This window comes from Gopherus flavomarginatus, chromosome 1 (genome assembly GCF_025201925.1).
Source record: "Gopherus flavomarginatus isolate rGopFla2 chromosome 1, rGopFla2.mat.asm, whole genome shotgun sequence".
NCBI lineage: Eukaryota > Metazoa > Chordata > Testudines > Testudinidae > Gopherus > Gopherus flavomarginatus.
In genome coordinates, this window is record NC_066617.1 from 153,312,520 (window position 1) to 153,327,042 (window position 14,523).

Sequence of the window (14,523 nt, forward strand, 5' to 3'; positions counted from 1 at the left end):
CGGGAAGAAAGAGAGACTTAGGGCTTTTCTATGTGGAAAGTGAAATTGAAATAGCTATCAGTTATTTCAGTATGAATCGGTGAGTGGGCACTCTTATTTTGGAATGAGTGTCTATGCAGACTTACGCCAAAATAACTAAAAGGTGTGAATTGCAACAGATTTAATTATTTCAATTCCAAACTCAGTGTAGACAAGCCCAAAGATGAGGGAGAGAAGTAGAGAAAGGAGAATGGGGAAGGAAGAAAAACAAAGGACAGAAATAGCTGTGTCATAAAGGGGAGCATAGTTTCCCTATGAGCAGTGCAGAATGCAACAATAAGATACTGAATCCATTGTAGAGTCACTGGCCACAGCTTTGTAACTGTGGTTGTGTTTTGCACTTGCACCAAGGATTCAACCTCTTATGTATGAAGGACGCAGTATAACTTCCCCAAAAATTATGAGATTTACAACTGGAATACAGAAAGAATTTTCTGAGAATTTAGATCCTAAATACCACATGTATTTATAAGCTTTAATGAAAATAAGAAAGTTAGCACTCATTTTAGAAGCTGGTGCCCCACTTCTTTTATCCTGAATAATCTTAATAATGGAACAACAGACTCTTCAACCTCTCCATATAGTTAGAGCTCATGCATAGACTGCTCTTGGAGAAATTAGGTTGTAATTCAACTAAGGTATTGACAATTGTAGCTAATTATTTTTATGATAGCCTACAGACCAGGCCAGGTCAACGGCTTAGGTCATTCTTAACTCGTGCCAATATGACATTGGAAGTAATTTGACTCCGAAGTAGAGAGAAGATGAGACTGTAGTAAGCAGCAGCATTAGGGTAATGTAATCATGCATACAGATGTTCCTCGCCCACTTCCTGACCAATGGGACTGAGTATCTTCAAAAGAGAAGCAAGTGGTTGTGACTTTTGTCAGTGTCAGCATGATCAAATGTGTTGCTGAGCTTCAGGAAATGCTTTCATAATGGAGAGCCCTGTTTTAAGTAGTAGTTTGCCCTGGACCTTGCTGGTGGGTCCTCATTTTCTTTGTTGGACTCTGGCAAGGATGTTTATACCTCTGGCTACCACAAATTTGTAAACTTGTCAGCCCAATATTTATAGGTGGAGCTAAAAGTGATAGCAATTATTAGGGTTGCCTGACATTTCCCAATATAAAATTTTGTTTTCAATTGCTTATAACTTTGTCTGAAATTTCCCATTAAGTGTCTGCCTCAGGCTGAATTTTTTGGGGGAAAGTTTCCACCAAAATGGTTCAGTTGTTTCTGAGAATGATGTTTGTTTGTTTTTTAATCCTTGAGACATTTTTCTCGAACAGCTCTAGTGCCCTATGCTTTGGAGAAGGGGTTGAAATTTGTGTCCAGAGGCAGATAGATGCCTTTTGCTGTCCCTGTGAAAATCTGCCCAAATTTGGCCAAGTTTATAAGCCTTTGAAAAACCAGTTTGCAAACGTTCAGTAGAGACTTGCAGAGCTTAACAGCTAAAATCTCCAAAGATTCCATCCTCAGTGAGCACGCTCTGTCCTCTCACAGCCCTTTCGTACATTTTGTATGGGACCCTGAGAACAAATCAGGGTTGCGTAGTGAAAGTGGCTGGTGTCTATAGGACCCCTGCCTTGTTTAGTGCAGAAGTTGGAAGGTGAATAAAGTTAGGGATTGCAGAAAGAGAATGGCTGGTCTCATAATTAAGGCAGTTGAATGCTGCCCTGGAGAATTGGATTCATCTCTGTCTTTACCACAGGATTCCTGTATGATACTGGGGAAATCACTTAAACCAAACTTTTCACAGATGGTCACTAATTGTGTATTCCTCACTTTCTGAGGTCAGATTTACAGAGGTGCTGAGCACTCGTAGCTGCAACCGAAGTCAGTGAGAGCTGCACTTGAATATATAAAGTGCTATATAATGCTAATTACTCTAAAAAAAATCCAATGCATCTCAAATTGGGCACCTAAAATTAGAGGGAACATTTTGTCCTTAACCTCTGCCCCTCAGTTTCCCTTCTGTACAACGAGGATAATATCATATTGCCTCCCAGGGTGTCGTGAAGATAAATTAACATTTATGAAGCACTTGTATGCTATAGCGATGAGTGCTGCAGAAAACCTATGCAGAAATTAATAATTTTGTCTTCAGAGCAGGGTTTGAATGGTGTATAGTAAATAAGTCCTAGAGCCACACATTGAACAATGAGGAGAAAATAAAGTATTGAATAAATATCTATTCAGTGAGCACCATTCATCCTCTGCACTAAATGAGGTAGGGACCCTGTGAAAATAATAGTATATGATTATGTAATTAAAGACTGTCATAATGCGTAGACCGGGGTAGGCAACCTATGGCATGCGTGCCGAAGGCGGCATGCGAGCTGATTTTCAGTGGCACTCTCACTGCCTGGGTTCTGGCCATTGGTCCGGGGGGCTCTGCATTTTAATTTAATTGTAAATGAAGCTTTTAAACATTTAAAAAACCTTATTTACTTTACATACAACAGTAGTTTAGTTATATATTATAGGTTTATAGAAAGAGACCTTCTAAGAACGTTAAAATGCATGACTGGCACGCGAAACCTTAAATTAGAGTGAATAAATGAAGACTCGGCACACCGCTTCTGAAAGGTTGCCGACCCCTGGCGTATACACAAGGGAGCTGAATTAAGATTGTACAGGCAACCTTAATTCTTGGGCCACTGGGGAGGGGGAATACAGAGCCCAGGAGCACACATACCCACTAATGGGTCCTAGAGGTTTATTGCTTGGACTTGTATAAACCTGTCTTCTTGTTTGCACTAAGTTATATTCCTGACTCTTTCCCCATCCAGGATACCCTTTTGCCTTGTTCCAGCGCTATTTCCTCTTCCAGAAGGAGGTCTACCTCATTCACCTGTACAACACCCTAACAGGGCTCTCAATTGCCTACTTCAACTTTGGTAAGAGGGATATGGGGAGAAATGGGCTGTTTGGCTCAGAGCTTGCTGCAGTTTGAGAACCTGTGGTGAGGAGCTGCTGTGTAGTTCAATTCCCAGTCCATCTCTCTCCACAGGGATGCAGTTCGCTCACTCCCTGCTGTGTGTCCTGATCCAGTTCCTCATACTGAGGCTTATGGGCCGCACGATAACTGCTGTCTTGACCACCTTCTGCTTTCAAGTAGTAAGTGCATCCTTATTCCCTGCGTTCATCTAGAGTGGGGAGCCTGCTGCTCCTACCCCACCCTTTACTTCCCAGTAGTGAGCATGGGAGGGGATAGAACAAGTTTTGCTGGAGTAGTCAGCCTAAGTAATCCATACCATGGTCTCTTTCAGATATACCTTATGGCTGGTTATTACTTCACTGCCACAGAGCATTATGACATTAAGTGGACCATGCCACACTGTGTCTTGACTCTCAAGCTGATTGGTGAGTGATGCTACCTATTCCCTTCCTTTACACACACTGTGTATATGCTTTCCACCACTCTTGCCCCAAAGGTGAGGAGGTGTTTCAATCCTTAGTAGTTCAACCCTATCCTTTCAAAGATGGTCTCAGCATAATTCTGTTCTCTCTGTCTCTAGGCTTGGCCATCGATTATTACGATAGAGGGAAGGATTTGGTGAGTGAAGCCCCGTCTCTCTCCTCTTTCACTTCTTTCCTGTGAGCTGAAGGCTAGAGGAGTCAAGTTCTGGGGAGAGAGTCAAAGAACTAAATCCCCAGCTCAGCAAAGCCATGGCTGGGAGGGTGCATCTGTGTGTGTATAAGGGGCATGAACCCCCGAGTGGAAAGGGTTTGTCTGGGACAATAGTAATTACAGGTGGGACTAGCCACTTCAGCTCTGGGATCCATGACAGGATCTTATTTTTTCCCCAGTCTCATAAAATCCATTCCTCAGGGTTTCTAGTTCCCCATGTCCTGAACAATGAGGCCTTTCCTTTGGGGAAATACTCCTGAGTCTTACAGACATCTCAACACTGGGTCAGACTTCCTGTGCTCCTTTCCCTTGGTTCAGTCTCGTCCCTGTTCTACCCTCTTCAGTTCCATAGGGTGCCTATCCCTGTGGGTGACCTGGCCCTTCCCCTTATTCCTTGTTTAGGGTGTTGGGATCAGGACCCTAGCAACTTGGGAGCAGTCACCCTACCTCCTAAGTAGGGTGTGAGAAATACTGCTTTCTTATGGAGGAAGAGAGACTAGAATCTCAGCTGTTGTCTCCTAATCCCCATTCTAACATAGCCCTTGCATGTCTAGTGTTTGGGGCTTTGCCCTGTCTCCCACCCAGACAAATTACCACTGATGATGAGAGAACATAGTTCAGTTGAGACTTCCAAGGTGAAGTTCAAGCAACAAAACTAGTGAGTAGTGTAATGGGCTTGTGCCGCAGGAATGTATCCTTCTGCTGGGAAGTGTGGACCCCAGCACTGGAGCTTTGTATGAGTTGGGGTGTGTGCGTGCCACTGCAGACTAGAGGATACTAGGAGTGCAGCTCCTACTGCATTTGGCATGATGGAGGGGCCGGGTGCAGTTCCCCTTGTTGAGGGATCAGCTGGGAGCGTGGATCCCCATGATTGGGCCTTGAATGCAGATACTGTTGCCGTTGGGAGCCGGAGGCGTGTATCTACAGGAATCAGTGAACTGGTGAGACTTTTGAGTGTAGCAGTTTATAACTCAAACCAGAGGGGAGGTGAATTGGGGGAATTAAATCCATGATTAGTCTAGAGAAATGTTAATGTTGTTCCCTTTGATACAGGAGTCCCTGACCCCTGAGCAGAAGCGGTTTGCAGTCCATGGAGTTCCTACCTTACTGGAGGTCTCAGGTTTCTCCTATTTCTATGGTGCCTTCATGGTGGGGCCCCAATTCTCCATGACAGACTATCAGAAACTGGCAAGGGGTGAGATGACTGATGTTCCAGGCCAAAGACCCAACAGGTAACCAGAGCCACTCTGGCCCCCTCCCTCATGAGTACCCTTTACCAAGATATTCACGCCAGTCGCTGCAGTACATTGCCATCTAGCACCACACTGGATCTCAGGTGTCAGTACTGACTCTCAGGGGGATGCAACCTCCAAAGACTATAAAGTTGCCACAACACAGCACCCTCCTTAGCACTGCTCTTGGATATTGTTGTTTTGTTCTGAGTCTGCAACACTCAATGCAGACCCAGCCCAAGCCTGGTGGGGTCTTGATCCCAGTTCCCAATGGGGGTGGTCACTGCAGTGGATCCTCCTTCAGCCCCATCTGAGCCCTTATCTCCACTTATATTTTTAAATTCTGTTCAATTTGTGAGTCTTGAGTTTCTTTGCAACATTTGACCTCTGATCTCCACTTTCTTTCGCCCCCCGCCAGCCTTGTGCCTGCTGTCAAGCGCCTTACCCTAGGCCTCTTTTTTCTGGTAACCTATACCCTAGTGAGCCCATACATCTCTGATGAATACCTCATCTCTGATGCATACCTGGTAAGTACTAGTCTTAGTAGCTAGAGCTGAGCTTTAGAAGCTAATCTGTTTCTGTAGGTGGCAACAGCTACTCAAGACAGGAATTGTAAAACTAGAAAACTAAGTGAAAGGACTTTTAAGGATTGCCTAGTTAAATATCACTGAAGGGTCAGTAACTGCAAATGTTAAGCACCCCTCACTAATTCAGTGGCATTGCATGCCTGGGGGGTTGCATTTAATGACTAACATGAATACTGAGTTATAAATTGAACAAGAAACTTAGTGCAATCCAGTTACTGTTGGAACCATTTATATTTCCTGATCATTTAATGATTAGCCTTTAATCATTACCGTAACAAAGTTCTTTGCATATAGTTTCCTAGGATTTTTTTATACTTAAAAAAGGAAAAGAAGAAATCATGGACCATTTATTTTCAAGACTTCACAAAATAAGCATTCCCTAATGCCAACACAACAATGAAGGATCCACTCAAGGTCCTGCTTGTTTGTCAATGTTGTTGCTTAAAAAAATAAAGTAGTGACTTTACTCAGCAGGTCCAGCTCACTCTGCAGGTTAACTCACTTGAGTTTGAAACTGATCTGACTTTTTGAGATCCTTGGAGACATGGCTGATTCCCCCTAAAGTTCATCAGTTTTTCTACATAACCAGGAACAAACAATGAGGGCTGTCGATTAATCACAATTTACTGATGCGATTAACTCAAAATTAATTGTGGTTAATCGCAGTTTTAATTGCACTGTTAAACAATAGAATACCAATTGAAATTTATTAAATATTTTGGATGTTTTTCTACATTCTCATATATATTTTATTCTGTATTGTAACTGAAATCAGTGTATACTATTCTTATTATAAATATTTGCACTGTAAAAGTTATATACAAATAGTATTTTTCAATTCACCTCATATAAGTACTGTAGTGCAATCTCTTGGTTGTGAAAGTGCAACTTACAAATGTAGAATTTTTTTGATACATAACTGCACTCAAAAATAAAACAAAGTAAAACTTCAGAGCCTACAAGTCCACTCAGTCCTACTTCTTGTTCAGCCAACCGCTAAGACAAACAAGTTTTACATTTACAGGAGGTAATGCTGCCCTCTTCTTATTTACAATGTCATCAAAAAGTGAGAACAGGCATTTGCATGGCACTTTTGTAGCTGGCATTGCAAGGTATTTGTGCTAGATATCCTAAACATTCGTATGCCCCTTTACACTTCAGCCACCATTCCAGAGGACATGCTTCCATGTCGATGACACTCATTAAAAAAATGTGTTAATTAAATTTGTGATTGAACTCCTTAGGGGAGAATTGTATGTCCCCTGCTCTGTTTTACCAGCATTCTACCATATATTTCATGTTAGAGCAGTCTCGGATGATGACTCAGCACATGTTCATTTTAAGAACACTTTCACTGCAGATTTGACAAAATGCAAAGAAGGTACCAATGTGAGATTTCTAAAGATAGCTACAGCACTCGACCCAAGGTTTAAGAATCTGAAGTCCCTTCCAAAATCTGAGAGGCATGAGGTGTGGAGCATGCTTTCAGAAGTCTTAAAAGAGTAACACTCTGATGCGGAAACAACAGAACCAAAAAAGAAACCTCCTTTGCGTTGTTATTGAGCAGAACCTGTCATCAGCATGGACACATGTCCTCTGGAATGGCAGTTGAAGAATGAAGGGACATATGAATCTTTAGCGCATCTGGCATGTAAATATCTTGCGATGCTGGCTACAACAGTGCGATGAAAACTCCTGTTCTCACTTTCAGGAGACAATATGCCCAAATAAATTTAAGTGTCTGAGGTGCCACAAGGACTCCTCATTGTTTTTGCTGATACAGACTAACACAGCTAGCACTCTGAAAACTGTAAACAAGCATGCAGCATTATTGCCTCCAAAGATAAACAAACTTGTTTGTCTGCGCTATTGGATGAACAAGAAGTAGGACTGAGTGGACTTGCAGGCTCTAAAATTTTACATTGTTTAATTTTTGAATGCAGGTTTTTTTTAACATAATTCTACATTTGTAAGTTCAACTTTCATTATAAAGAGATTGCACTACAGTACTTATATTGGGTGAATTGAAAAATACTATTTCTTTTGTTTTTTACTGTGCAAATATTTGTAATAAAAAATAAATATGAAGTGAGCACTGTACACTTTGTATTCTGTGTTGTAATTGAAATCAATATATTTGAAAATGTAGAAAACATCCAAAAATATTTAAATAAATGCTATTCTGTTACTGTTTAACAATGCGATTAATTGTGATTAATTTTTTTAATTGCTTGACAGCCCTAATATTAACCCTAAAATGCTTCTGAAATGGCTATGATGTTACTGCTCCAGATGGTATTTGGCTGTAAAATAGTTGGATTACAGGAGGTTAACTATTCTTAGCCATATAAAATTGAGCATCTCTCTTTTAAACACTAGATCAGACTAGAGAGATGAGACCTCACGTGCTCAGTTCTAGCAATGCTGTCTGTGTCTCAGTACTGCTAGCTAGCTTGGTATTTAGGGTACCTGAGCTCTTGGGTTCTCTGAAGTCAGGAATGTGAATCCTTCCACTGGCCTGCTTCACTAGGAGCTATCCTCCATGATCCAGGAGATGATGTGCTAGAGCTAATATAACACCTGGATAGTTTTCAGCCACCATTTTTTTTCCTCCTGGGTTCTCTTTGTCTCTCTGCAGGAACAGCCTTTCTGGTTCCGATGCTTTTACATATTGATCTGGGGCAAAGTGATACTCTACAAATATGTCACCTGCTGGCTTGTCACGGTGAGTCCAGAGGGGGATGTGCCCTGAAAAAAACTCCCCTTTTGACTAGGACAGATGCATCAGAGCAAGGAACCTTATAGCTGCTCTGCTCAGCCCTCCTTCACGGGGGCTGCTGTGACAAAGAGCTGGTTGGGAATGTTTTGACAAAATAGATAATTCATAAAATGCTTATTCGGAGAATCCAATACGCCTTGTAGAATGGGGAAAACTCTTGACATTTCATATTTTTGTAGGATGGGAAAAGTCCCTCCTCACCCCCGCTTCAGTTGTGGGGAGTGAGACATAATAGTCAGACGAAGGAGTTGAAGTATCCTCCTGCTACCCAGTTTTGCCCTTCCTAGCCAGTAGGGAGGCAACTTGTAGCAGCTCATCTCTGCCATTACCAACAGTAGGCATTGTGCCATTGTGGGGGAGGAGCTTATAACTGACCAACTCTGACTTCTCCAATAGGAGGTGTTGCTTTTCCCTGATATGTGTCGTTTCTCTCAGGAAGGAGTCTGCATCCTCGTTGGCCTTGGGTACAATGGTCGAGATGAGAATGGGAAACCACAGTGGGACGCTTGTGCCAACATGAAGGTTTGGTTATTCGAGACAACACCTTTCTTCACGGGGACCATTGCCTCCTTCAACATCAACACCAATGCCTGGGTGGCTCGGTGAGCAGGGGGCCTTTCACAGTCAGAGCACCAGTCTTAATCTAGGCCCAGGCAAGAAGTTGGAAGGCTTGCTGGGGCAGGGATGTTGGGAATGGAGTATGAAGCCCTTTGTCTCTAGGGCACTGGTTCTAATGTGACCCCAAAGCAGTTGTGATGAAAAGTCTTTTCCCATCTCATGACCCTTTGAAATGACTTGACCCAGCTCCTGGTTGGACAAGTGCTCAGTCATGCAAAGTATTCACCTGCCCCAGCCCTTGAGTGCTCTCAGCAGGTTGGCCTCTCCCCATTAGCCAGGATGTCTCCAGGGCAGGGCTGAGGCATGTTGACCAGGCAGGCGGAACAGCCCTGCTGCTTATCCCAGTGAAGGGACACAGAGGCCTTCAGTCTCTCAGAACACATCCCCAGTGTGCAGAGAGGAAAGGAGCTAATCAATCAGAACTGCATTGTGTTTCTCTTCTTGGCTCCAGTTACATCTTCAAACGGCTGAAGTTCTTGGGTAACAAGCTTCTGTCACAGGCATTGGCATTGTTCTTCCTGGCTGTGTGGCATGGGCTGCACTCTGGCTACCTTGTGTGCTTCCAAATGGAGTTCCTTATAGTCGTCGTTGAAAGACAGGTACGCTGTGTCTGGTATATTAGCAGGGGGATGGCTTGTGATAGCCAAGGCCCCATGGTTTCTAAAGACCCAGGAGTCTGTAGTAACTTTTGGAAACTTTCACGCTGGAAGCTTTACCTGAATGAAATATAAAACTGACCTGTCCCTTATGTATCTGCATTTTACACTGTATTGTTTGCTCTTAAGTAGACTGTTAGCATCTGTGTGGAGAATCCATAATTTCATCATAAAAGATGTCAGGGAGGAAGCCAGTTTGGCTTATGGGTAGGAGGCAACTGAGGCTCTGGACACTTGGGAAGCTTGCAAGCACATGATCTGGTTGCATCTGCTAAAACTATCAACAGTGAAATAGTTTATAGTAGGGCTGTCCAGTGATTAAAAAATTGTGATTAATCACAGTTAAAACATTAGAATACCATTTATTTATATTGCAAGGGGGGGGGCTGTTTTCAAATAGAGTGTCAGGGCTTCAGCCCCACTCCCCAGGGGATGCTGCAGGCTGCTCCAGTGCAGCACCACATCCAGAGCTGCAAGCTGGGGCTTCAGCCCCCTGCTGCTGCTACCTTTGGGCAGGGTGAAAGGCATGTCATTAATGCGTTAATTGTGGTTTATTAATGGCAGGCATTACCTGCAATTGACAACACTAGTTTACAGCTAATCTCTTTAGAGTTCATATTAAAACTCTACCCAACGTTTTTCAGAGTCATCATTTGACTGCAGTCTGACACTACATCTTTCAGAGCATAGAAGCCAATTCTGTCTATAATCACTGAATGCATACGGCCCTGTGTGTAATGCATATAGATGTCAAGTTACAGTAGGATTATTAAACTGACCACTCCTTCCTTTTTTGTCAGGCCATCAACCTAGTGCGGGACTCTCCTATTCTGAGTGCTTGGGCCTCCATCACTATCCTGCAGCCTTTCTATTATGTCCTGCAGCAAACCATCCACTTGATGTTCATGGGTTACTCACTGGTGCCGTTCTGCCTTTTTTCCTGGGACAAGTGGATCAAGGTATATAAAAGCCTTGAAAGGGCAGCAAGATTTTGGGGGACAGGAGAGACCAGCATGTAAGCTAAGCATTAATTCCCTCTCTCTCCACACAGGTGTATAGCTCTATTTATTTCGTAGGCCACGTGATGTTCCTCACCTTACTGCTTGTGTTGCCTTACGTCCGCAGAGCACTTGTGCCACGGAAGGAAAAGCTAAAGAAAGCAGAGTAACAGCCAAAAGGTGAGACTTGGGTACAGCTGCAGAGTGGGGCAGGGAGACCTGAGGCCTAGAATGGCAAAGATGCAGGTCAAGATTGAGGGTTAACCTTTGTCAGTGGGGGCTGCTTTATTCCTAACTTTTGCCTGTTGTCTCCTTTCAGTTTGTACCATGAGTGAACTGGCACAGGTGATGGACTCATCCTGTGCTGAAGCATCACCTGTCAAGTTTGCTGTGTTCAAGTTCAACTGTTCTGTCAATGTGATGAGGGGAAAGAGTACAGGGTCAGAGACCCACTGGTGAGGAGTGCAGAGGGGAATGCCCTTCCACTTCCACACCCTCTACATGTTGCCTTATCTATCTGCTGCCCTCTGGTGGACACTCCTTTATGCTGACTTCAAATGATTGTAAAGCACTAAACACCGCCACTATGTGGGGATGGAACCACCTCTGAATTTTCTACTTCAGTCATCCCAGATAAAAATTGTTCCTTGTTTCTTTTTCCCTCCCCACTCCTGCTTCAGCTGCTTTTTCTGGTGAGTGGGAGGGGTGAAACCTCCTCCTCAGGGAACAGTAGGTCCAAGGAATGTTAAATATCTGCTGTAGGAGATCTCTCTGGCTCATATTTATCAGGCTATGGCTAAGTGACAGTTACTCTTGACTGTGCTGTCCACTGCTGCTGAGGAATAGGTTTATGGCAGCAAAGGTCATAATACAGGCACAGACCCTCCAGCATCTCTCCTCACCCCTTTACTCACCTGCAGTTAAAAAACTTACAGCACAAAAATGCATTTTTTATCAAAAGTAGTTTTAATATAAGGAGAAAGAACACCGCCAGAGGGGTGTCCATTGGCCTCTCACCATGGGAGCAGCCTGTGTGGAAGGAAAGCTCAGCACGGTATGCTTTGAACTCTACCATTGAGCCTTCAGCCAAGGTTGACTTTCAGTGCTCCTTACACACACAAGTAGAAAAACAGCTGCCAATTCTAGAAAGATCAGAGTCCTACTCCACAGGGCCAATTATGGAGGGCTCACACCACCCCCCATGCCTCCTCAAAAGCTGTGGTGATCTTGGCACAGGTCAGGGCAGCAGAGAGGGGATAGTTGCTGATGGAGATCATCTTCTCTGTATAGTTAACATTCAGCTGGGGAGAGAGCAGAATGAGGGGGAAGCAGGAAATCCATGTTACTATCCAGTCAGTTAACACCCCCAACCACTGACAATCCTGCTGCACTTTTCACATTATGTACTGTAATCCACCCAAAACTGATAAGCACCTACCCTTGAAACACGGCAGGACAGCTACTAACTCATAACATCTTGTATCCAGGTGAAGAGGGTGGGCATGGGTATGGCATAAGATCATAAAATTTCAGTGCAATTCTGGGAGAGGAATTGAAAGGGAATACCCCCTTAAGATAAGTGGTCATGCAGCAGAGCACAGGCCTTGCATCAACAGCATCTCCTCTCTAGTACAGGAAAACCATGATCTATACTGAAAAGGAAAGAGTCCCCTACTTCCCATGACAGGTCTACTGCTCCGCCAGGCAATCAGTGATGGGAGAAGAGGTGTGTCAGCCACCACTACCCTTACCGAGCCATGCGCAAAAGCTCCCACAACAATTGCAACAGGTTCTGTAGTGGGAACCAGTTCACGCACATCCGTCACGTTGGGGACTGAGAAAGAGGTGCCTATCTTCATGCAGCCCACAGGGAGATGATCTGTCACTGGATTCTTGATGACCTGCATGGGGAAACACATTTAGCTTGAGGTTTAGAGGTGAGATCTTAGGGTTCAAAACAATGTTTCTGTACAGCAGCAGAGGCTCACTTCCTAACACATCCTCGGCCCTTACAGAGCACCACAGAGTCATTAAGTTCCCCCTCCACAGTTAAGAATAGAAACTTTTACCTTCAACAGTTTCTGGGGCCCATCGGCTGCACGGACGCTGAGTTTGTGTAGCAGCTGAACTGGTAGGAGAAGAAGAGAACCAGGAAATTTTCATGTGCCAACATTAGAGTACCTGTTCTTCAGCAAGTGGAGTTGGGAAAAGCCTCAAGTTTCATGTCTGAGCCTCCTAATTTCCAATGCCATTAACAATGCAGAACCTTCCCTTGAGGCAGCACCCCTGAGGCTCAGACCTGGGCTACTTTCTCTCATCCCACTCTCCCAAACTATGGCTGCGATTTACATCCCCAGACTTGCAGAAGGTTCTTCTGCTCTGATAGGTGCAGCTTCACCACAGTAAACAGACACAGGGTTGGTTGGTTACTGCCTTCCTCTGCAGCAGAGTCAACTCTCTGTTTTAAATTAGTGTAAGTGGTGGATTTTCTGTAACCAACTCTTTAAATCATGATTTGAGGATATCAGTAACTCAGCCAGAAGTTATGGGTCTATCTCAGGAATGGGTGGGTGAGGTTCTCTGGCCTGAAATGTGCAGGAGGTCAGACTAAATGAGTATGATGGTCCCTGTTGGCCTTAAAGTCTGAGTCAATATGGCTCTTTGAATCTTGCCTCAAAATTTCCAGCCCTGTACACGCAAGCGGAGGAGGGAGAAGCAAATAATAAAACAGAGACTGGCTAGAGAGTCAAAGGGTCATAAGTGGGGAGCCAGAACGGGGATAAAGCAGTTTGAACCTCTTACCCATCAGACCGCAGAATCGATCAAAGGTTCTGGGAATCCTGGTCTGGGGATTGACTTCAATGAGAACATTCTTCTGGGTGTGGATGTAAACCTGCAGCAGGCCAGCCCGATTCAGGGGACTATCCATGAGCATCAGGAGGCTCTTAAGAGAGAGAGCACACAATGGGGGAAGCACATGACACCAGAGAATTTGATGCTAAAAGGAAGGATCAACTTTGAGACATCAGGTCTGGGCACAGTGAACAGGAAGGGACTATTCTGCAGAGGAAGGGGTGAGAAAAAGATTCAAAAAGGCGCACTGGCTCTGCTGCAGCAGAATTTTAAAAGATGGGTGTTGACGTGGGCGATGTGATTTATAACATTAAAAGAGAAATGGATGGAAGGGCCAATCCCGCTTCACGGAAGAAGCTGATCTCTTGTTAGGAGGAGACCAGAGGAAAGACTGGCTTTTGCATAAGCGCCTCCTGCAGGGGCTGGTTGCTGGCACAGCGACCTGGCCCTTCCTAGGCCCCGCACAACGTGGGTCGTACCTGGTGTGTGATGTCGGGCCTCACCTCCCCGGGGTCCCGGCCGCTTCGCAGCAGCAGCGATTTGTGCTTGTCGCAGTTCAGCAGCTCGTACGTCTTCCCAACCTGCAACCAAAGAGGCGAGCAGAGAGTGAGGACAAGGCGGGTCACGGGGACTCCCCGCCGGGCCCAGCCCAGCCCCGTTCCGCTCCCGCGGCACCTTCACGGTCTCCAGACTCGCTCCCTCGAGAAGCACAAGAAGCCGCCGCCGCTGCCCCCAGGGCCGCTTCGCCTCCGGGGCCGCCTCCGCCGCCGCGTCCCCTGCTGGTCTCCGGAGCTGCCGCGTGGGCGCCGCCATCTTAGAACCGGAAGCGGCGTCACAGCTACAGCTCGTGCTCTTCTAAACCGGGGCCTCGCGTTTCCCTCAGCGGCGCGGGGAGAGAGCCTAGAAATCGGCCATATTCCGGGCACTTCCGGTGTGCGAAAGGCTGCTTCCGGTGAGAGAACCGAAACATCGACGTCACGTGCCCTGTGCCCGGCTATTTACCTTCCCTGCGCCTCGCTCCCCGCGGCCAGGGTTGTTTCCGCGCGCTCTCTGTGAAGCGGCACCGCCTCCGCCCGCTTGTTTTTCAGTCTCGGGGCGCCATGTTGGAAAAGCGGCTTCCGGTCACT

The 14,523-nt window shown here is 45.2% G+C and overlaps 2 protein-coding genes across 2 annotated transcripts in view; one reads left to right on the forward strand and one right to left on the reverse strand.

Annotated features, from left to right (window-relative positions):
• The window catches only part of LPCAT3 (lysophosphatidylcholine acyltransferase 3), a 30,384-nt gene extending 19,173 nt beyond the window's left edge, over positions 1-11,211 (forward strand). Inside the window, exons 2-13 of the mRNA XM_050967468.1 lie at positions 2,832-2,939; positions 3,053-3,159; positions 3,312-3,405; positions 3,561-3,598; positions 4,727-4,905; positions 5,324-5,432; positions 8,131-8,217; positions 8,707-8,873; positions 9,341-9,488; positions 10,346-10,504; positions 10,597-10,723; positions 10,863-11,211. Of these exons, the coding sequence (XP_050823425.1) occupies positions 2,832-2,939; positions 3,053-3,159; positions 3,312-3,405; positions 3,561-3,598; positions 4,727-4,905; positions 5,324-5,432; positions 8,131-8,217; positions 8,707-8,873; positions 9,341-9,488; positions 10,346-10,504; positions 10,597-10,713 (1,313 nt within the window). The 3' untranslated portion in view covers positions 10,714-10,723; positions 10,863-11,211. The remainder of the gene's footprint in view (positions 1-2,831; positions 2,940-3,052; positions 3,160-3,311; positions 3,406-3,560; positions 3,599-4,726; positions 4,906-5,323; positions 5,433-8,130; positions 8,218-8,706; positions 8,874-9,340; positions 9,489-10,345; positions 10,505-10,596; positions 10,724-10,862) is intronic.
• A 277-nt stretch (positions 11,212-11,488) lies between these two features.
• On the reverse strand, positions 11,489-14,465 carry EMG1 (EMG1 N1-specific pseudouridine methyltransferase). The gene is made up of 6 exons (XM_050967778.1): positions 14,072-14,465; positions 13,876-13,977; positions 13,346-13,487; positions 12,613-12,671; positions 12,295-12,444; positions 11,489-11,844 (listed from the first exon to the last, which is right to left on the reverse strand). The coding sequence occupies exons 1-6, from the start codon at positions 14,207-14,209 to the stop codon at positions 11,731-11,733; spliced, it is 705 nt and encodes a 234-aa protein (XP_050823735.1). The 5' UTR covers positions 14,210-14,465; the 3' UTR covers positions 11,489-11,730.
• Between the last annotated feature and the right edge of the window lie 58 nt (positions 14,466-14,523).